Source organism: Vanacampus margaritifer, chromosome 4 (assembly GCF_051991255.1).
Source record: "Vanacampus margaritifer isolate UIUO_Vmar chromosome 4, RoL_Vmar_1.0, whole genome shotgun sequence".
NCBI lineage: Eukaryota > Metazoa > Chordata > Actinopteri > Syngnathiformes > Syngnathidae > Vanacampus > Vanacampus margaritifer.
In genome coordinates, this window is record NC_135435.1 from 4,168,301 (window position 1) to 4,192,422 (window position 24,122).

Sequence of the window (24,122 nt, forward strand, 5' to 3'; positions counted from 1 at the left end):
CTCCCAGCTCCAATCTCGGGACTCCGTTGGCGGCTGCAGGAGCTAATTTAGCTTTTCCTAGGACAAAGCCAATGTGACATTTTTCAGTGTTGTTGAACACCTTTAGGTAGGCTACAGCTGCTATAGCTTTAATCAAGGCATCCGAAAAGATATGGAGTTCCTTCCTGTAGGCGGTGGTGAGAGTACTAGGAGTGTAAGCTCTTGGAATCTTGAAGTTGCTCAGACTTTGTAAGGAGTTTTCCCATACTTTCCATTCAGACTTCTTTTCGTCAGGAAGAGGACTATCCAAGTCGAGGACCACGGCACTGGTAAGTTCTCGCAGTAGGAATTTCCCTTGAATGATGACTGGCGCAGCAAGTCCAAGGGGGTTAAAAAGACTGTTTACAGTTGCTAGAATGCCCCTTAGTGTGAATGGTTTCTCTGCAGTTCCCACTCTGAATGTAAAAAGGCCGTGTTTGAGGTCCCAGCTGAGCCCTAGACTACGTTGGATGTGGTCTGAGCTGGGCTGAGCTTTGTGCATGGTCATCTTGAGGAAAGGCTTCCAAGACTTCAGGATTGTTTGGTGCTAACTTATGAAGCCGCAGGTTGGAAATTGCCAGCATCTCGTGTTCTCTTAAGCAGGCTGATGGCCTCATCAGCTGATGGAAGGGACTTAAGGCCGTCGTCGACATAAAAGTCTGGTTCAATAAAGTGTTTAGCGTCCATGCCATATTTACTTGCTCCCTGTTGTGCTGCATGACGAAGACCATAGATGTCTTCCGCCGGTGACGGGCTGTTGCCCAATAAATGGACTTTCATTCTGTACTCGACAATTTCTTTGCTGGGATTGTTGTCTTTGAACCAGAAGAACCGAAGGAAGTCTCGATGGTCTTCCCTTACGATAAAACTGTGAAACATCTGCTCTATGTCCGCTATCACAGCCACTTGCTCTCTTCGGAATCGCAGCAAGACTCCAAGCAAATTATTGTTCAAAACTGGACCGGTGAGAAGCACATCGTTCAATGAGACGCCATGGTGTTGAGCACTGGAATCAAAGACAACCCTAATTTTTGTTGGCTTATGCGGATGGTATACACCAAAGATGGGTAGATACCATCGTTCATCTCCCTCTGCCAAAGCGGAAGCCAATTCTGCCTGGTCGTGATCAAAGATTTTTTGCATGAAGATGGAGATGGAGTCTGGATGTTCCTGGGCCGCATCAAGTATTCCACATAAAAGGAGGTTTAAGTATATTTTAAAAAGTACAATGTGGGTTAAACACATGAGTACCAGGGGATAGTGTTTGTTAGTGTCACCCTCACTCTTGTCTGCTTCAGTTTCCTGCATGGTAGATGATAAAGTGGCTGTAAATGCATCTTACTGTCACTGCTTGTGCCTCTGATGAGCTGTCTCCATCCATAGGTTACCAGCAGACTTTGGGTCATATTTATCTGTGGTCTTTTTTGACAGGTGAATGTGCATTAGGGCAGAGCGGCAGAATCTGCACTTGCGAAATCTGCGCTTGGTTTTTATAATGTTGAGATGTGAGAATCCCCTCTCTCATTGCTCCCTAAGGCTCAATACCGCCCCTTACCGCTCGTCTTGTCTCTCAGCCTTCGGAAATGCCCGTTCATGACGACGAAGAAGTTTCCCAATTCACCGTAAACTGTAAGGGTAAGGTGACAGGAAAGGGCTGCAGGATCCCTTTTCATGAAGATACGACTACCTCCCTAGGTTCTCTCTTACTACAGTCACGTCACGCCCCCTCGGCAACACAGGCAGAAGCAATGGCGGAGGTAATGGCAACACCAGGAAATAACAAAAAGCAGGAGGCACATGACTAAAAATATGTTAATATTCATTGAATGTCATAGTAATGATAGTGGTTTTATCGAATGTTCTATAATTTGGCAAAAATTGGCACAATTGCGTGTTTTAGTAAATGCTCGTTATTGTCGTGTCTGTTACGTCACAACCATCACGCAGCTGCGGCGGCTCGAAGTGATGACGTGGCGGAATGGATAGCGATAGTACGTTCCCAATTTCTAGAGCAATTTTGTGTCTTTGCATCCCCAAAGAAATAGAAGGGAGAGGAGAGAGATAAATGAGACAAAGGGTGCAGGGTGGAGAAATAATGGGATTGGGGTTAAGGCAGTGTGAGACAGTTTAATAACCTTGTTGATATTTGGGTAAATGTGTGGGTTACTTACTTTACTATTCGAACCATGATGACACACAGAGGAGGCTCCCAAGCGTTTTCCTGCCTGCCATTCACTCAGTTATCCAATTAAATCTGAGTTGAATTCTCCATCAACACTGACATGGCGTAAATGATCACCTGCTCAGGTTTTCTGATGGATCCCAAAATTCAGTAGACTGAATTCAGTAGACTCTGTAATTAACTCATTTGCTCCCCAAAACATATACATAGGTTATATTTTAAATATTGCCATGCTCCCAAAGAAGTATTTATACTTTTTTTAATGTTTTTTTTTTATTTATCCTAGAGCATACAGAATGCTTTGATGCAGCCTCTGAACTCAAGAGAATGCTTGAAGCAGTTTTACAAAAACGGCCGGCAGGTGGCAGCAGATAATAAGAGATCAATTAGGGCCATGTTGCAAACAAGCTGATTTCCCCACTGTTTTAAACAGATTTGCGAAAAATTATATAATTTAGCTATATATTAATGCTAATTGCTGCAAAACGGAAACAGATAGAAATATACTTTTTTTTTTGATTAAAGAAGAGAGTCTAATCTATGTTTTTATAGCAATAGAACACAATATTCTGTAGGCTTTGCAAAATCAGTCAAAATCCAGTAAAACGCCTGTTTCCTTTCTTCAACGACATTGACAGGCTGAGATTAGGGAGGTGTGTGTTTGTGTGATATTAAGATGTTAGAAATATAGTCGTATAAAACTCATTAAATCATTACTGAGTATTTCAGGGGGGGGGAGTGGTTATAGTGCTGAATTTTTTTTTACATACAAAGTACAGACCTAAGTGCCAATGTCCATCCCAATCAAGTGTCCCTTTAAACGTTTTTGAAATGTCGCTAATTCAATATCGCCACTGGTTTGTTCTATTATCGTCATTAGTCATCATTATACCAGTGAACCAGCAACTCATAAAACATAACTGTGATTGCATACTGCACTAAATACTTAATTAATGGGGACAGCTGTGGCCAAGTGGCTCAGGTCATCACCTACCACTGTGGCGATGCCGGCTCAAGACCATCTCTGGAAACTTTGTTTATGTGTGCCACTAACAGTGTTTATTTGCTGTGATGCGTCAAATGCAGAGGTCAAATTTCATGTACATTTATACGTGACAAAAAAAAGATTCTTTATTCTTCATATTCACGTTCACCCACACGTTTATCTTTTGTGGCTTCATTTCCAGGTCAGGTTGAATAGTTTATTCCCTCCTGTTACTCAATATAGTTCCTCATGAATATTCATGATGTGCAGACAGGCTTCAGATGTAAGCATTAGGCAAAACTAGGTCATGTTTGTATTATGGAACATTTTCCATTAAACCTTCTGTTGAACATTAAACTTGAATGGTGTGAATGTAAGAATGGGCTTAAAAATTGTGTCTTCATGCGGGCAGTCTTTGTTTTGTGGTTCAGATAGTCGCTAAAATAATGTCTTCCATCGTGCATAGTTGACCATGCCATTAAGTTAAAAGGAAATCAGCATTTTTGGAGTACAGTACTATTATTTTAGACATTCAGAACTTTTCAATGATGTGGATGTTGCTAAAATTATATATTTCATAGCAACATCATTACATTTATGACAGCCAAGAAGTGGCGCCGGTGGAACTATACCATTGCTGTCTATAACATGGGAGGAAGGGGAATGCCAAACGTAGTCAGGAAGAAAACAAAATTATACAATATGCTTAGTCATGCTATGAAGATAATTCTGTAAACAATGACGTTTTGAGAAAACAAGTGAGCAGCCGTTTTTGACTATGATAGCCTATAGTTATTATTTTATCACTAATGTGCAAATTATTGTTTGCCTTGAAGACACCATATAGACCCGATTATGGCTTATAAAAATGATTGCCGAGAGGAATAAATGGCCAGATTTTTAGAGCAGCAAATGCACAATAAACATCATAATCTATTTGGCAGGCATATTGTTATACAAGCAATAATATCCCTTTAGGGGAGACTAAAATTATTACCCTGATATAAGATGCCTCTTCTTAAATAAAGCCATAGTGTTAGCTCACATAAAACCAAAACAAACAAAGTGTCATGCAGTGCAGCATGAATGGCCTGGTGATTACGCCTGTCACTCTGCTTTTCAGTCACAGTCATCCTCATCATTGCCATTTAAATAAAGTGGAAACTAAACAATACTGCTGGGCTATTAATTTGCATGTATATGAGCTTTATTATATTGCTTTAAAATACCACCAACATTTAAAGCCTCTTGAGATTAATTGACATACAGTTGACTTTGGATATTTTAATAGAGGTTCTTGAGAAATCAAATCATAAGGACAGCAGGAAACTCTCGGTGTCTGGATGAAAAACATTGACAGGAAGTGGACTGAGAGCAGCTGAACAAATAAGTAACACTTTAGTAGGCCCCTGAAACCTATAACTGGACAATACAGACTGGATAAGAGATGGCCAAAACGTACATACACAAATGAAAGCCAACCACCAATTATTGTGTATGTGCAGTTTTAAAGTTAGCAAGTTTGTTGAAAGCCTAGTCGAGAAAGAGTGCGCTTCCATGTAGCAATGAGCATTCTAACTCAAGCTGGAACAAAAATGATTATGACATGAAGAAGCTGCTCTTTTCTCTCATTTTAATCTCTTGTATTCACACAAGCGTGCAAACTGTTTACTTTTTCTTTTTTTTTATGCAGCGGACCATCTGCGTCCTTATATTTGCCTTCTGTTACCATCCATTCATTCCCCAAGATTGAGAAGCTTTGCCAAACACACCAGTAGATCGGCACTAGTGGCGTGCGCAGGGGCGGACTGACCTTTGGGAAAAAATTCCTAACGGCCGCGGTTTGTCCAAGGCCGATTTGGACCGACGTTTAATATTATTATTATCATTTTGCGCCCCTCATGTTTTACAATACACATAGCCATCTTTTAAGAAAATATATGTACAGCCAGCTCACTATTATATAAATACAGGCTGTGAATAAAGATATATACAGTACAATGTGCCCCAAATAGCAAAAATCCTTGTGTAATTAAAAAGCATGTACCGGTAGGCTATGGATAGGTTGATAGATAGATAGATAGATAGATAGATAGATAGATAGATAGATAGATAGATAGATAGATAGATAGATAGATAGATAGATAGATAGATAGATAGATAGACAGACAGACAGACAGACAGACAGATAGATAGATAGATAGATAGATAGATAGATAGATAGATAGATAGATAGATAGATAGATAGGTTGATTGATAGATAGATAGATAGATAGATGGATTTAGCCGTGTACTTGTTGTGTATGATGTTTAAATAGTGAATTGGTGGGAGGAAGATTTGTTTGGAAGGTGTAACTCACATTATGGTTGTAGGCTAGCAGGCTAGCTAGCAAGAAGCTACAGCGCGTAGCATGCCGCTGGACTCTCAACTCTCAGCTCAAACTTTCGCTCCTTTAGCAAGACGAGTAAGTTCCAGTGACTACCGGTCACCATTTTCTCCTCCCGTCCGTGAGGACACGACTAGTCAGCTTGTTCGTCCCCACCTCCCCGACATGTAGCAACGATCCCACTCGGGCGGGCGTGCACGCGCTCTCTCTCACTCTGTCTCTCTCTTACTCTTTCTCTCTATCTCTCTTTTTCTGCCTCTCTCCCTCGCTCTCTCGAACTCTCTCATCGTAGAAATTGTAATCCTCGAAGTAATCCCCATTTTTAACAAATGTACCTGTAATCTGATTACACGTTTTTCCTGTAACTGTAACAGAATAGTTACATTTTTTTGTAATAACGGCGGTACATGTATTACGTTACTCCCCAAGCCTGTTAATATGGCTCAATATTAGACCAAGTAGTCCATACATTTAATGGAAATGATTTGGTAATGGAGCATCATTGATTGATTGTTGTTGCAATGTTCACCATCAAAAAAGTCAACAAGAAGACCTACATCTGTGATTTGATCACATCACAGTAAGCAGTTAAGGAATGCTTCCATATTATTTGATATGTGGACAAATTAGCTGGATTACTTTCACATAAGCACGTGTGTGAGTGAGGGGGGGGGGGGGGGGGTTATTGTGTGTGTGAGAGATATTTATGTGTGTGTTATTTTTCTTACATCGATTGCTATGTGTATTAAGAACACAATAGTTAACATTGTTATGATTATATATACATTTATTAATAGCAGCAGAAATATCAGCTGTTAAGGCCACTAGTGGAGGAAGTATTAAAGGACTAGGTGACTCCAGTCATGGTGGTGAGGAGGTGGTGCCGTTCTGAGAGGAGAAGGAGAAGGAGGAGGGGGGAGGTGTGTTGGCTTCATTGAAGGAGGAGGTGGAGGAGAAGGAACTGAATGAAGCAGGAACTACTAGTAAGCAGATTTGTACAGATTGTGTTGGGCTGTTGTACTGGGTCGGCAATTGTCCTGTATTATGTGTAGAAATAACTGTTACACAATAATTTTATGGATGGAGTGTGCCTTACTTATTTTTGCATTGATATCTGCAACACTTGATTACATAATTTTTGGGGATTTTGTTTTCCTGAGATTCTAAATAACCCACTTTTGATGTTAAAGTTTTTGAAAAGTTGTTCACATTTTAGTACACTCACAGTAGAGCTGTCTTGGTTGATTTTGTGCGAATGTCACCGACCGATAGGCTAGGAATTTTTTGTTTTTTAGTGGCAGTGCAACGTTAACATTTTTATACCAAGTTTAGTAAGGCAGGCATCAACATGGCATCCTAAAGTGTATGGCATTAGATTGGTGCCACAATTACGCAAGCGTAATGAGAAATACTGTGCACAAAAGCATGTTTCGTGGGTACAAAAAATTTGTTTAGTACGTACAAAATATGTTTCGTACATGCAAAAATATGTTTCCGCCCTCTCCAAGCATGGCGGCTCGGTGGTGACATGGGTTTGAACCTTAGTGGGTGGGTAGCGCATGCACGTTATCATGTACCCCTTTTTTAACTTTGAGCACCTGTCCCTCCAAAGGTCACTGCACGTCCCTGATCTTAAGGCTTTGAACATTAGAAGCCTCCTACACATTCTTGGCTTCACTGGTCAGGGCCGTTTCCCACACACAGATATAATGCAACGTACTGGGTCCATGAGCATTGAGACCATACCAAACCATACCAAAGAGGCAACTATGATGGTTTGACCACACGGTCCCAATGTCAACATATTGACTGGCCTGCCTGGTGCTGTACGGACAGCTTCGGGGCGACAGAGTCTAAGATACAAAGACTTATAGGAACTTGAAAGATGTGCAACATCAACTCCAACAACATAAAGTCAGCAGTCTTATTGGCATTCAGTATGTCACAATGGCAGAGATGGGAAGTAACTAAGTACAAATATTTTGTTAATGTACATGAGTAGGTTTTTTCAGTACTTTGTCCTTTCCTGAGTATTTATTTTTTAGATTACTTTTTACTTTTATCGGTTACATTTTAACATGAGAATCTCTTTATTTTTTTTGACTAAATATGTTTTCAAGGTTGTTACTTTAGAAATTAAAATACTTGACCTGGAAGGAAAAGCAGCCGTCAGTGTCTCCTGGCGGAGCCAATCATTTGAAGCGTTACACACAGTCTCCTTCATCTCAGTTTGTGATTGGCTCTATGACACACTATCACATGACGTGCAATTGGCTAGATTAGGGCAACCCGTAAATATGAGATCAATGCATGCTGCCACTACAGAGGGTAATTTTAACTAGGTAAGAAGAACGCTGCAGATGGCCAGTCACATTATGAAATAAGGTTCAATCATGCCAGCGAGGAGTGGACCAGCAACATGAGCGAGTGATACTCAACACTGTCAACTCGACGCAGGGCAAGTCAGAGTCAACTGGCTGATGTGTACCAATTTGTTTCTCCATTACTTAATATCTTTCAAATTGATGTAGGAGGAAACATCTGGTAAAAATATATTTTTTTACTTTTACTCGTCAAGTACATTTCAGAGCCTGCACTTTTTAAAAAACTTTTACTTGAGTAATTATTTGAGTGAATACTTTTACCAAAGTTGTTTTTTGCACAAGTAATTGTACTTTTACTCAAGTAGAGGATGTCAGTACTTTTCCCATCTCTGCACAATGGTGACCTGCTCCTGAAGGACAATTGCACCATGAAAGTGAGGTACATTAACACCAGCTAAGACACCACCCAGGATCAACACGGCCCAAGCCCCTCTGTGATAAGATATGCAGCTCTCAGTTGGATATGGCTTCCTAGCTACTCCGTTGGACCGGCTATGTGAAGAGAAGCTATGTATATGCACATTATACAGTCTAAAAACAGTTGGGTCAAAAGTAACCCAATAATGGATCAAAAATTTACCCAAATGCTGGGTTGTTTTATACAAAATGACCCAATTTTTTGACCCAAGTAAAGGATCTGATCGATATTTCTGAGTTGTTTTTTCACTAAAAGACCCATTTTTGACCATATAGTTGGGTTATTTTTAACCCAACTGTTTTAAGAGTGTACCTACAGTGCATGTATACACAATGTCATTTTATGTATTGTTACTGTAACCCTATAATTTATCTCAAATGAGTGTGTCTCTATGTTTGTATCTAAAATAGGAATGTAAGTTGTAACATCAATAGTGCAACATTCAAATTAATTTCTTAACAGCAGCAGTCATAACCTGCATATTCGCCTAAAAAATTATGAAACACAACACACACATATTCTTTACCCTGCTTTAAAGCCACCAACTCATCTTACAGACTGCTCAATAAACATCCCTATAACTCATATTACTTTTCACTTTAAACCTTTAAAATGATCTTGAAAATATTGAAAATATGTTTTAGTTCCTTCTCCTACAAGCATCTGTTACTAGGCCAATTTTCTTTTATGTCGACTCCTGTTGCGAGCATTAATAGGAAGCTATTGCCATGACAGAAAATGAAACTACATTATACTGTAGGCATGGGCAAAAACAAACAAACATAAATGCAAGCTTTGTTGTATTTTGTTTTGCTTTTTTATTGTTAGAAACAGCATGTGTCATACTGTAACTACATGAATCACATGAAAATGGATATATCTATCATTTATGGTGTTGTGGCAATGTAGTTATCCCCCAAAAATGTGTATCCCTTGGAACTTGATTTGACATGTGGCTGTTCTGATACTGGTGTGTCAAATACTGTACATTATAAAATGTTTTGACGTGCTCCCTGCAATGTGCTCATTTATTGCTGTTTGGCGCATTAAATGAGTATTTCTACGGATGTATGAGATGTCCTACTGTGTGAGTGGTCACTGAACTAGGGATGCAACGTCAGTCTTAGACCGAACCGTTCGGTCCGCCCTGCGCGGGACAATACGCCCGCGGACCGCGGGTTTTCGGTTCTATAACACATTTTGTATTGACGCTTTACAGGCCACTGTGTGTTTGCGTGCCTGTGCAGTGTGCACAAGCGGAGGCAGCCTGCTGCAGAAAAGCCCTCCCCCGCTAGCTAATGTCCAATCACTGTTGTGGTTCCAACCCCTCACTCAGATGCTGAAAAACAAAATTGCAAGCGTGATCTGCAGAGTTGACAGACCAAAGTTTAACGAAGCGTTGCGGAATAATTTTGGCTTGTTATGGAATACGACGACATGGGAGTGAAAACAGAGAACATACATTTTATTGTCTGTAAACGTTGCTTGAAACATGTCCCATTCATTAAACCATTTTGACCGGGAGTGTTACCACCACCGAGCCGGGCTCAGCGCAGGAGCGTGCTTCCACCCCAAAAGTCGGGAAAGCGGACACGCAACCTGCCCTGCCAACACAAACCCTCGGTCCCCCAGCCGATGAAAAGCATCAGAACACACACGTAAAGGCGACGCAGACCCACGGGAGCCATGAAACAAATGACGGTGACAGACGGCGCGCTGAGCCGTCAACCGGCACGACTGGCTCGAAGCATCCATCGCCCCATCACCGCCATCCGACCCACGACTCCGACGAATCCGCGCCGGCCATAAACGGCCAAGAGACCGAGAACAAATGACACATCCGCCCTCCCGGTATAGTGCCAAAGTAGTTAACCCCGAGAAAATGTGTATCCCCTGCCGGGAGTATGCTTGTTTTTCAATAAACACATGAAGAAGACACATGTGTTTTTGAGTTTTAGGGACAAGGTTTTGTAACAAGAAAAATAATATTTATCGCAAATAAAGAAAAGAAAAACAAGATCACGCCCACATTCTGCAATAGACTCTATGTGCGTTCAATGACCATGCACATAGTAGGAAATCTCACCATACATCAAAAAAGCTCAAACGACTGATGTATGTTAATGTTTTTTCGGTTTTCTTCCACATGTTTGAAGGTTAGGGTTAGGAACAAGGAACATTTTTGAAAAATTGCCACTTTTATGTGGTAAAAAGTATAAGATCCTGCGGCAATTCGCTCCAGGCCAACATGTGTTAAAGGAAACGCGAGCAACATGAACAAGCATCTCCAGCGTCTCTCTATATTATTCTTATGATTATCATTTTTATTATTTTATTTTGTATACATATTTTATACTACTGTATAGTGGTAAAACTGCTGACAAGCAAAATAAAGATAATTTTTGGGGGAAAAATAGTTCTCCTTATGCACAAATCACGTACCAAAACCGAACCGAAACCGTGGCCCAAAAACCGAGGTACGGACTGTACTGTAGGCTACCTGTACCGTTGCACCCCTACATTCAACGCACCTCAAGTCAATGAGAGAGTAATGTACTTGCTTTCTTTTCCTTCCCCACACAGCTATCTATTGCTATTAATCTTTGAATGCAAGCACTTTTTGTTTTTGCTTAACCTTGTTTAAAAAACTAAAAACGGCGCAGAAACACTCAGCTCACGTTTCATCTGACTACACTTTCAGGCGCACAACCCTATATGCTGCTTATGGTGCATACAAACTGATACTGGCAAATTCTGCCAAGACTCGAGAGACAAAGTTCAAATCCGGGACTGTCTCGGGATTATGTTTTTCGCATGCTGGACTTCAGGGTTTACTTCCTTTTTTTATCCTCCAAGCCTCACGTAGTTTCGAGAACGCTTTGCTTATGTGGTTCTAGACATGTCTGGAATTAATTAACGAAAGAAAGAATAAATGTTCAGTAAAGTGTTAAACTGATATAACTCCTGTGACTCCATTTCTTCAGCGCTTAAGCTCCACAATAACATAATGGACTCTATGCACACACCATTTCCCTATTTGGGACTGGCGGCGTAGTAACTTCTGGTCACTAGGCTAACACTAGTGACAACAATGAAAGCATCCAACCCTTCAAAGTATACTCACTGTCTGCTGGAATTGCTGTAAATGACATATTATGTTTGTAGTTGCTGCAGTTATATAAGAATCAAGTGAACAAAGCATCGACATGTGATTTAATGAACCAGTCACAGATTCCCAGTGAATGCAGGTCCACTGCTTATCAAGAATCATGTTGAGTGGAGGTTTCCCAAAAGTCTGGAACAAGGAAACCCTAAATAGAGAGAAAAAAACCCCCTGATTTATCCAATTTCATTTTTGGAAATTCTGGTATTTTGGAAATTCTGGTATTTTCCAAAGCGAGTATTTTTCACCACATAGCCAGATTATATAATGCTTGTGACGCCTCGTGTATGTCTTTTTTTCTTTTTTACATTTATTGAGCATAGATAAAAAATAAAAATACCAATCAATACAATTTGCATGAATCCCATAAAAAAAATACAATGAAAATTTAAAAACAGAAGAAAAAAAACCCAGAAACAATACCATTCAGTTAGCTCTAAGAGTATTTTTAAAAAATAATTATGAATGGACATTAATTATCAAATGGCATTTGATGCAGTTTGTTGCAGTTTGTCACAAATTTAAGAGACTTAAAATAACTGTATATTTCATTCAAAAAATTATTTGAATACAGGTTTCAAGTTTAGACATTTACATTTATGGATATAGAAATGAACCAAAGTAGATTTTTTTTTGTTCTTAGATTAAAAAAGGGTAATAATGTTTTTACCATCCAATACAATCTTGTGTTTTGATTCACACATAACATAATTTTCAATATCCTTACAAAAAGCAGCACTAATGGGGCAATCAAAAAATAAATGTTACACTTTCCAGTACAGCTTTACAAAAAGATCACTTGTTATCAATACCTCGTGTCCTTTGTGTTAGTGACATCACACACAGCTTGTGTGAAGTTTGAAGACCAGGGCTGTGTTCGTAAATATGTGCTGTGCTTCACTCTGCCCATTTGGAAAGCATTGTTAGAATGTGCCATTTGGTTATTCAGAGTGCCACAAAATAGAAGTGCCAGAACGCACTCTGGCCTCTCTGATGAGAACAGGAAGTGGCCAGAGCAGCTGGCAGGATGAATAGAAACTGTACATGCAAGAAGCGAGGGTTGTGGGAAGACATGGCATTAAAACGGCCTTATTCATCATTCATTCGTTCCATGGATAGGACAACTCAAATTGGTAAGTTTTACATTTTTTTCCCTAGCTGATGGATGATGTTATTTTATTTTATTTCATTTTAGTACCTCTGTTTAAAAAAAAAGGTGCATTTATGGAATCAATGGGCTGCTACAAAGTATGTGCTTTTTTTGTTGCAACAAAAACGTTCTAAGCTCCGGAAAATGTTGAGGCATATTTTCATATAGTCAATGTTTATTTGAGTCCTCATCGTTTTCATGAAAATGAAAGCCAAACTTAAATCATCCACCTACAGCAGACCAAAAATGCCGTATGCCGTCATCATCATATCATCTTTACATCATGTGCACCTTCAGTGGCATGCGAAGGAGTGTTGGTGCGCAATGCGAACGGACGGTTACAGATGGACTTTTACCACTGATCTGTATATACTGCTGGATAGCAGATAGGCCAAGACTTTTGAAGTTGCGAGGCCGCCATATTACCACTCCCAAGAAACGTTTCTCGGCATACAGTGTGGCGGCCGTTACTCAGGGTGTAGAGCCGGTCATTCAGTAACCAGAGGGTTGGCTGTTCGATCCCTGCTCTGCCCAAGTCATGTGTCGTTGTGTCCTTGGGCAAGACACTTCACACACTTTGCCTGCAGTGCTACTCACACTGGTATATGAATGGTGCGAATGTTTGGTGGTGGTCGGAGGGGCCGTAGGCACACACTGGCAGCCTCGCTTCCGTCAGCCTGCCCCAGGGCAGCTGTGGCTACTTAAGTAGCTTATCGCCACCACAGTGTGAATGTGTGAGTGCACGAATAATGTAGGCCCTATCCATTCCATTGTAAAGCATCTTTGAGTGTCTAGAGCGCTATATGAATTATGAATTATTATTATTATTATTATTAATAAACAATCCTATACATTTACAGTATCGAAATTGGAGAACATTTGTGACTTAGTTTGCCAATAGGCAAGACTGGCAACTGCTTGGGGCCCCCAGAGGGCCAACAGATTTGACACAAACCGCATATCCTTTACATTAGCAATGCAGCAATGACAATTGACCGTGTCAAATTCCATGTCAGGTGTTTTTTTTTCTTTAAAAAAACAACAACCATTTTTAATGAAAAATAAATAAAATAAACGTCTCAAAAACGCCTTACTATACAGGTTGTTAAAAAAAACAAAAAACTTAATAAGGCGTTTATAAAAAGATGACCATGTATCAAAAGGCGTCTTTAAAATTAAATTAAAAAAAGACCATGTATAGTAAGACTTTTTTTTTTTAAACGCCCATTTAGTGAGGCTTTTTTTTTTTTAAACAACCACGTATAGTAAAGCATTTTTTGTAATGAGCATATATAGTAAGGCGTTTTTTTTTTAAACGACCGTGTATAGTAAGGTGCCTTTTATTTATTAAACGACCATGTACAGTTAGGCTTTTTTTTAAACGACCATGCAATTAGTAATTTTATTTTCCTCTTTTCTGACTCATTTAGAAGGATTTTTGCTAAAGTTAAACAAACTAAAACAAAACTAGTCTTGAATGAAGCACAATTAATGGTGATTTGATTGTTTATTGAAATGCAGATGTGCAATTTTTAAAATGGCGTACTATGTATACTATGAATGCCCGCCGGGGCACCCAAACCCTTTTTGCTTGGGGCCCCAATGCAAAAACTAAAATCTTAAGTAAGATATAATTTCTTAAATTTAACCCAAATTTGCTTATTTTGATTTGACAAGTTATTTTTTACTTTAAATGAAATTGTCAGGCAATATCATTGTGCTTATTTTAACATACTTATTACTTAATTATCTTATTTGATCAAGCAGTCTTGGCATTGAGAGTTAACAGCCAGTTTTAAGTACTGTGAGGATTAAAACAAGCATTTCCCACATTTTAAGATGACAACTAACCAACATCAAAGGCCCTGCACTGGGGTTTCATGAGTTTTCTTATTTTAAGATTTTGCTTAATCTAGTAATAAGATAAATGGGTGGAAAAAATACGGTGTTCCATGAGTTTTCTTATTTTAAGATTTTGCATAATCTAGTAATAAGATAAATGGAAAAAAATACAAGTATGAAAACAGACGAGTGCAATTAGGTTCATTTCATTATATTTACTAAGCTCATTTCTCCTTCTTTCAGTACCAGCTCAGTGGTCTAGTGTCAACCTCAGACTTGAAGGTTGTGGGTTCAATTCCTGGCTAGGTCATGACAATGAAAATGGGACCTGTTACTTCCCTGCTTGACACTCAAGTTATCCAAGCCTAAAAAAAAATACTCATCTATTTAACTCTTAGACTGCCAGACGTTTTTAGAAAAGGGATGCTGTCAGTGCCAGCCGATTTAAGCATTTTGACTGATCTTTCAAGGTCCACAGAAAATTTTGTGTTTGGACTATGGAAACACACATACAACCAAATGAAATGAACCATACTACCAAATGAAAGATTGAACTCTCATCTTTCATCAGAAAAAATGGAGAAATCAAGCTTTTTGTGAAACAATATTATTTCATGCACTCTAGTGAATTTGACACCTTTTTTTTCCTTAAATGATGCCACAAACACCGAAACAGTGCTTTACTTCTGTAAAACACTACCACCAACAATGAAAAAGTGTTTTTTGATAGCAAAATACGTTTATTTACATTCAACAGTGTAACAATTTGACAAAACAATTTGGCAAACTACTTACAAATGTGTGCAACCGTGGTACTATTTACAATTGTGTGGATGTTTCAAATACAGTTTTTCTTTTTGTAACACTCCCCTGCGTGCAAGTGGATGCAGCTGGATTTGCACAACAGATTAGTTTCACTGCGATGGCTCCTTCGCGTGCAGACGATACACTTTCTTGCCGGCCTTTTTTTCCGGGGAATAGCAAGTATATACTGCAGTGTGTGTTTGGCCATGTTGCCATCAAGTCTACTCTCAGGATTATGATATGGTGACGTTACGGTGGTGTTACGTCTGGCTTCCTCATGTCCTTCTGATCCTATACCGGGTGGTAAGAGATGTTCTGATCCATCGTATCCACTCCATTCATGGTGTCATCGTAGTCCAGAACCAGTGTCTTCTCCGTGATCAGACTGTACCCACTCCTCCGATGAATATGCATTGGACTCTGGGCACTCTTCGTCGTCCGATTGAACGTCCGCCGGGGCAGAAGTGCTCGGTTGTGCTCCGCGTTTTCCGGTGTTAGCATCGCTAGCCAGTGAGGCTTTATGACGTGATCATAGCCGCCGCGTCAACGCTTCCAACTTCGGCGTCAACCTCGGAGTCACCACCATCATCATCATCATCAATGTGCTCTTTCTTTAGCATTGGTCGATGCTTTTCGTCTTTGAAAAAAATGCTCAAGCGTGAGCTGCTTGCAACCGGTCGCCATTATGGCTTCCTCAGCCATTGTCCCCTCAACACTCTAGCTCCGCCTCACGTCTTCTACTGACGCCTACCCAATCTTGTCCAAAGAGAGTCATCGCTGCCATCTAGGGGCCAAAAATAGGCATTATACTAACTAGATCTGCTTGATACTTTCAGCACAGCTGGCCAAGGCTTTCCTCCACCCGTTTCCAAAAAAAACACGAAAAAAACTTGGTGAACGTCTTTTAACGTCTTTGGCGCTCCTCTGTAGGATTTTACTAAACGGTATTTAACGTTTTTTGGCAGTCAAAGAGTTAAAAAAATTGTTCTATTTATTACAGCTTGAAAAAAGTCAACATTGTTTCCTCCTGCAGCACAGCTGAATCTGATGATCATCTAATCAGCAAGCTTTGCAGAAGCCTGATAACGACCCTGATCATGAATCAGGTGTGTTAGTGGAGAGAAACATGGAAAACAGGCTGGATAGGGGATCTCCAGGACTGAACTTGAGCACCCCTGATATAGATTATACAGATCAGTGACTTTTACCAATGGTCAGTGGGGGGACAGAGGTGCTAACGGATAATTAGTACTCACCTGCAGTGTACAGTCAGCTATCACCCTCGATTAAAAAAAAAAAAAAATATATATATATATATATATATATATATATATATATATATTTTTTTTTTTTGGTCGCTCCTGGCTCCTGGGTTTGCTCTCCGGCCGGTGGGTTGTGCCTTGGCGCTGCCGTGGCATGAGGGGTTGTGCTTGCTCTGTCCTGGCCGGGGTCGACGGCTCCCCTCTTTGGTGGATGTTTTCATGCATGCCAGATCCACCACACCAGCATCTATCAAAATTCATACACAATCTGCTTCTTCCTCTGGTCATTCAATTGGTGGAGGCTGATGTCGGTGAATCTCACTCTGCTTTAACTATCCTTCCTTTTTTTCCTCAGTCTTTCCTTTGGTCTCTTGAGGTCTCTCTAATTTGTTGGAATTTAGATGTTTCTGGGGTTGGTGAAAGATTCTGGTTGGTAACCCGGTGGGTAGTAGGTGATGTCTGGTCGGTGCTGGATTTCAATTTCCTTTCGTTTCTTTGATCCTTCCTCGGGTCTCCTGACAACCTCATGACTCTAGCTGGATTCTGAAGTATTCGGTTTAGGTGAACGGTATGGGATTTATAATAGGTTTTAGGTGAATTAATGAGTACACACTCACACGCACGCACACATGCACACACACACCCGCACATGCACATACTCACGCACATACAAAAAAAAAGAGTGAGCAATGATAATGACATGTCGAATCGGATCGAATGAACAATACTGAGCTCTCTCAGAGAAAAAAAAAATCAACAACTGACTAGAATGCAAATGGTCACTCATCCTTTTGATACTGGCAATCTAATGCTCAGTTAATTTCAAATTAATTTCAAAGCAGGCTTCTGCAAAAATGTAACCTTCAGCACATTCAGTACACTTTTTAACTGTCTATTTTTCCACTGCCAGTTTTGGAGCTTACTTTCAGTTTCAATTCCAAAAAGTTGACTGTCAACTAACACTTTTGCAACATTATGAGTATTTCTTCCGAAAAAAAATTGTCACATCTTGTAAATTCAAGTAACAGCTTCAGCAGTAAGAGCAATAAAAGAAGATATTCATATCTGACGCATACCTGTTATCCTCCTTTTATGAATGTCTTCTAATTAAGTCGGTCATGAAAGCATGACTAAGCTGTGACTAATAATTTTACATTAGTTTTTTGTTTTAATCTGGTTAACTCAAATTATTTCAGTTCATGCAGTCTCTGAATCTTCATTATTTTTTTGGCTCATATTGTGTGCCTTCATTCTGCAATTCTTTTACTCACAATTTAATGAGGTATAACCTTTTGTGACGCTTTTCAGCCATGTGCCTTCCTATGGGCAGTGTAATGGATGAGGATGAACCATCAAACTAACAAGCATCCTCTTAGGAGACCTCAAACAGAACTAATAGTTTCACATGTACATTTGTAACAAAGCAATTGAGTTAGTGAGACTGACTGATTGACTAATGTTCTTTCTTTGTCTGACCCAGCAAAATCTTCCAGACCTGATGACTATCCCGCGGAGCCCCACTTCGAGTGAGGATGAGATGGCCCAGAGTTTTTCCGATTACTCCGATGACTGCGCCTCTGAAAGCTCCCATGAAGAAACCATTTATGAAACTATAAGGGCCACCGCTGAACCATCACCACACCTCATGGACGACATTCACATAAACTCACTGGTCATCCGCGTTATCATCCCCGACCTGCAGCAGACGGTGAGTGACTTTGATGGATGGCACAAAGGGGGAAAGGAGCCTTAAACACAATATACACATTGTGTTATGTATGGACTCACTTATCTAATAGAGGATGGAATTTGCCTTTGAACATGATTATTTGCAATTTTGTTTTTTAGTCTTCCTATAGAGAAAAACTACTTGATTCCCTCTTTGCACGAATGATGGGAGAAGCAACTTGCATTTTCACACAATGTTGAGAGCAATAAGAACACTGCACAGTGAAATTATATTTTATACTAAAAAATGCGTATCTAACAAAATCAAAATCTCCTAGTATAATATTTCCATTCTCTTTTAAGGCCACGGTGCGGTACTATTATGGTATTGTAAAAAGGCAGCTGTAAAGCGCGTCAACACTACAAAAATATGTGAAACTGAATTGGTCCGATCACGTAAAGGAATCCGATTCTCTCCGATACTCAGAAAAGAGCCGTATCCCAAGCCTATGCCGATACTGAATATCGGATCAGCATATCCTTAATACAAACAATTATATAATCATCAAGTGTGTAGACAGCTGGGTGTTGGCCAAAGGCGGGGACTTTGGCAGTACGATTCTCAGCTACAGAAGCTGGCTGTAGGCACATGGAATGTCACCTCTCTGGTAAAGAAGGATACCCGAGCTGGTGTGCAAGATTGAGAAGTTCCGACTAGTTATAGTCATACTCACTTTGACACACAGCTTAGGCTCTGGTACCACGAAGAGAGACGCTGAGCAGATCCAGATATACAGTACTTACTGCTCCCTGGCTTGGTGGCTTTATATTGGAATTAACCCTGGTGGATGAGAGGGGAGCCTCCTTCTGCCTTTGTGACTGTTGTTTATGTATTTGCACCAAACAGCAGTTCAGAGTACCCACCCTTCTTGGAGTCCTTGGAGGGGGTGCTGGAGAGATTTTGACTGATTTTACAAGCCCCACAGAATATTGTGTTCTATTGCTGTAAAAACATGGAACCTACCAAAATAAAGATTGGAGTCTCTTCTTTCATCAGGGAAAAAAGTATATTTCTATGTTTCTGTTTTGTAGCAATTAGCATTAGAATATAGCTAAGTTTCATCATTGTTCACAAATCTGTTTAAAACAGTGGAGGAAACAGCTTGTTGCAACATGGCCCTGGTTGATCTCTTATACTCTGCTGCCACCTGTTGGCCGTTTTTGTAATAACTACTATTGCTTCATGCATTCTCTTCAGTTCAGAGGCTGCATCAAAGCCTTCTGTATGCTCCAGCATAAAAAATGTATAAATACATGGTAATATTTTAAATAGAACATATTTATACGTTTTTGGGAGCAAATGAGTCAAGAGAGCGAGCTCCCACTCATAGTGGATGGAAAGCTTGGTCTAATTCATTCAGCCACCTTTCATTTATCTGGCCACCTCTCCGAGTTGCTATCACCGATTTTTGTGGTCATGTTTTGGTGTCCAAAGCTCTCTACCGGCCATCCCAATCCACCATGATCATCAGGCCAGGGGACCTCTGCCGATCTGGGTAGGAGCTGGAGTTCTCTTATTCAAGTGAATAGGCCCGGCGATTGTGTGTGCTCGTGAAATATTTTACTACAAGCTCCACTATTTCATCTATTGGTAGATATGAAATTGTAAATATTGTTAATTATTGTTGTAAAACACAATTACCGGTATGTGATCTGTGCACCACTACACCACTAGTACCATTTAATGTGTGGATGCTTTGAATATATTACATATTTTATTAATATGTGCTGAGGGAATTGTGCATGTTTTATTTGCATTGCATCCTCACAAAGCCATCAGTTTCACATGTGTTTTTTAATTAAGCCCCAGTTGTGTAATATGTTCGATGGGTGTTTAAGTAAAATGTTGTTCCCCTGGGCAGATTATGGTGTATATGATTACATAATGCACTGTCTTCCAAGTGCTGTATAGATAAACTGGAGCACTAATGGTCCAAGTGAATTGTTAATTACAGTACATATTGAATTTAAAATTCAGGGCCCAATTAAAAAATGTTTAGTTAGTGGCACATCTGAATATCATCAAATGTTCTTAATTGCCAGTGTGAAAAGACCAACAATGTCTAGTCAACATATACCAACAATTTATTTGGTGTGTAAATGAAATAAGTAACATTTTTACAGGGGTGGCATGGCTCAGTGGAAGAGTGGTCATCTCCCAACCAGAAGGTGGTGGATTCGATCCTGAACATCTATTGTGCTGTTTATTAAGATTCGAGTTGAAGTTAATGTAAAATTAAACACAGAACAGACGAATTACATACGTTGCATACAGGTTCTAAATTTACTTTAATGATCACCAGCCAGTGCAGCTGGTGACTTTCTAAAGTGACCTGAGAACCCAATCTGATTTCCACTAGCCATTTTTTTGTTCTTTTGTATTTAACTAAACTTTTTTTTTCTGGCAGTGAGTACGCTTATATGAAGCCAATATCGCCTTCAAAACCCAAGGTTTTTGACTGCATGTAAACATAGTTGTAGCCACAACAATTCTTGCTTTGAAATTTAAGTCAGGTCAAGTCTCCTCATTCTTTTCTTCCTTTTCTCTCCTACTTTCTTTCACTTGCATATTAATTACTTTATGTTACATTTTATTAACTTTGAAAAGTTTAGTGGAGGCTCTGTATGGAAGACCAAAAGTGTCATAATTCAATAAATAAAAAGGAGTTTGAAATTAACACCCTTTTGATAAATAACAGACATTTATGTAATATGGCCATTAAATTTTAAAATGAGGTATCATTATGAATTTTTTTTATTGTTCATACTATTCTTTAATATTTTCTAATAATTATTTTAACAATGCCATCCTTTTTTCATTTTTTTTCTTTTTTTAATAATGCCATTTAATTTATTTTATGTAAGAAAAGAAAATGTGTTTTTGTACAAAGTCAGTTTTTATGTCATAATGCCTTTTTCCACAATGGCATCTTTTAACAGAATAACTTGTCAATCAAATCACATGAGGCGGAGCCAGTTAAGTGACTGGCTGAGTCATACAGACATGAGACAACAGCACTTGCAGTATCGATTCACGCGTGGAGTTGTTTATGGCCATAAAGCTGAGAAGATTGCAGGCCAATGGCAATCACAGGTTTCAGAAAGAATCGCTGCAGGAGAGGAGTGTCTTTCAGAAGGGACAAATTCTCATGCTCCATTTGATCCGCTAGAGTCAGCAGAGCTGCAGAAACACCACTGAAGTCCACCATTGTTTCTTCTGTTGCCGCCTAAACAATGGCCATGACCAGTGTCTAGGAAAACTAAGCAGATTTGATTGACAGACTAAGTTTTTCTGCTGAAAAACGCCATTGTGAAATAAAAAGACAATTGTGGAAAAGGACATTATGAAATAAAAAATTGACTTTTCTAAAAAAGAAAATAATTTTATTTTGATACTTTTGAAAATACTGACTTTTAATTTAATTTCCAAAATTGTATAAAATAAAACACTTTGTTAAAAAAAAGTTTTTTGTTTTTATACAATTTTTTTTATCATAAAATAAAAAACTGTTAAAAAAAAGTTTTTTTATTTTATCCAATTTTGGAAATTAAATTAAAAGTCATTATTTTCAAAAGTGTGACGTAAAATAATCATTATGGAATATTTAATCATAATGAAATATTAATAAGTACATATTAAAGAATGGTATGAATATGAACACATTTCATAATAATAATACCTCCTTTTAAAAATTAATGATCATAATACATAATTATCTGTTATTTATCAAACTGTCGTTTTTGTATATTGTATTATGATACTTTTGAATTGAATTCTTGCACTGTAGAATTTAGGACCATATGGGATTCTACATTGAGACAAATAAGCAATTACAACAACAACCCCCATGAATTCAGCCATCACACAATACAATAGATTATACAGTATATTGTAATCTGAAAGCACAAAGTTACCTGAGATTTTCCCTGCAATCCTGAAGTATCTCAGCAGTGTACGACTACTAGAGTTCAACTGTAGCCTATTCTTGGATCAGAGGGGTCACTTAGTATTTTATCTCACATAGCTTTTGGTAACAATGATACAAAGGTTTATTGAATGCTACTGTTCTATGTCTCTGTATGGAGGAATTGCTGACGTGCCCAAGGTCACCTGGGCCATCGCTCGTCTGGCCTCTTAAGATTATTGTATGGCTCTCAGAGGCAAGGGTTCGAGTGATCAGCCAGGCCTTCTCTAACATGGCAGAAGCAATTGATGGAACACCAATTAGCATTAAGGCTGGAGCCTAACCCCAACACTACACCAGTATGAAAAATGTCCACTCAGTTAAGCTTCAAGCCGTATGTGATAAGATGGTGTTCATCGTTTGCTATGCGGGGTACCCAGGGTCAATGCATAATGCCAGTGTATACTGAATCGGATATAATCACAATAATTAGTTTTAGGCATTTAAAAACTTTTTATTACACGAGTGTAAAAGCTCTGTTGGCTGCTTCTCATTTTACCTGGAACCGCTTAACATGCTGATTTGCACCTGCCTTTCAGGTGTGGTGTTTTGCACATACTCCTTCCAGAACATAGACAATAAACTGTCCTTTAATTATGTGCAGCATTTGGCAGATGCAAATAATTTGTAGTTCCGTTTCCCAATTTTTTTTTTGTCTGTGTGTAATCTAGTTTGTGCCCATTTTTTCACATGCAAACTTTAGAAAAAAGCAACCAGAATGTTCATTTGGCATGCAAAAACTAATATGACTCATGATTAACTACAGTATGCAATGAGCAGCAGCAGCAGAAGCAGCAGCAGCACATTTCAGATTGTCTGTTTGTATTCTTTACTCTTTCACTTCTACTTGTCCGTGTAAACAGCTCCATTGTTTTGCTCAGATTCTGCTGCACTGTACACAAGTGAAAGATTCATTGTACTAGGGATTGCAGTGGAATATGGATGTTGTGGCTGGTGCCATCAGGTAGATGCATGGTCCATTGTTTGCCGCCTTTGTCATCTTTTTGGCATTTTTCTGCCAAGCTCCAAATTGTTCCTTCTCCTTAGCTTGCAGGCGAGCTGCAACTATGGTGACTGTCTTTTTGTTTGCTTGTTTTTGCTATTGGTGACTTTTCAGTCTGCTTACTTTTGGAAAATACATTCCTGCTTAATGAATCGGTGCTGTTTGTATTGGTTAGCACATAGCACTTGAAAAATAATAATTATGTATCTTAAATTGTTGAGACATTGAATGTTTGAGCACTTCCTCTTCTTAGAAATATAGACAAAGGTATTGCCAAGTACCCAAAATAACAAATAATAATAACAGATTTTTGCACACAAAAAAACACATATACTGTATCGTTACCAATACAGCAAATTCATATAAAGAAATAGTTCATATGTACATATTTATATAACAAAGAAACACATTTCCCCATACAAAAAAAAAAATACTCCAGCACCAAATAGTGCTGGGCAATATAGAATAAAGTAAATATCACATTGTGGGCAATTTTATATTACAATAATGGTATACCACGATATAGTATGATTTTGGTCATTCTATGAAAAATTATACAACAGACTATGACTACTTAGTTTTTCTCATCTTGTTTAGAAGTGACATTAATTAGAAATTCATCCAGTAGTGAATGCAGTTTCAAGTTTCTGATATGTTCTGCATTGTATAGCTGTTGCCAGAGCAGTAGATCAACAAAATGCAGGAACGTGCAGAGTGGGGAGCAGAGTGGGGATCTATGGGTGCCCTTTTTGCACTGATGCCCAAAGTGCCCCTTTCTCCATTATTTTTTATTTTTATATTATTATTATTATTTATGATTGGCTGGCAACC

General features: G+C 39.0%; 1 protein-coding gene across 5 annotated transcripts in view; it reads left to right on the forward strand.

The window, feature by feature from the left end:
* Positions 1 to 24,122, forward strand: part of LOC144050774 (SH3 and multiple ankyrin repeat domains protein 2-like) — a 280,805-nt gene that overhangs the window by 38,365 nt on the left and 218,318 nt on the right. For all 5 annotated transcript variants that reach the window (XM_077564353.1, XM_077564354.1, XM_077564355.1 and 2 more), the window contains exon 2: positions 18,076 to 18,303. In XM_077564353.1, the coding sequence (XP_077420479.1) occupies positions 18,094 to 18,303 (210 nt within the window). In that variant the 5' untranslated portion in view covers positions 18,076 to 18,093. The remainder of the gene's footprint in view (positions 1 to 18,075; positions 18,304 to 24,122) is intronic.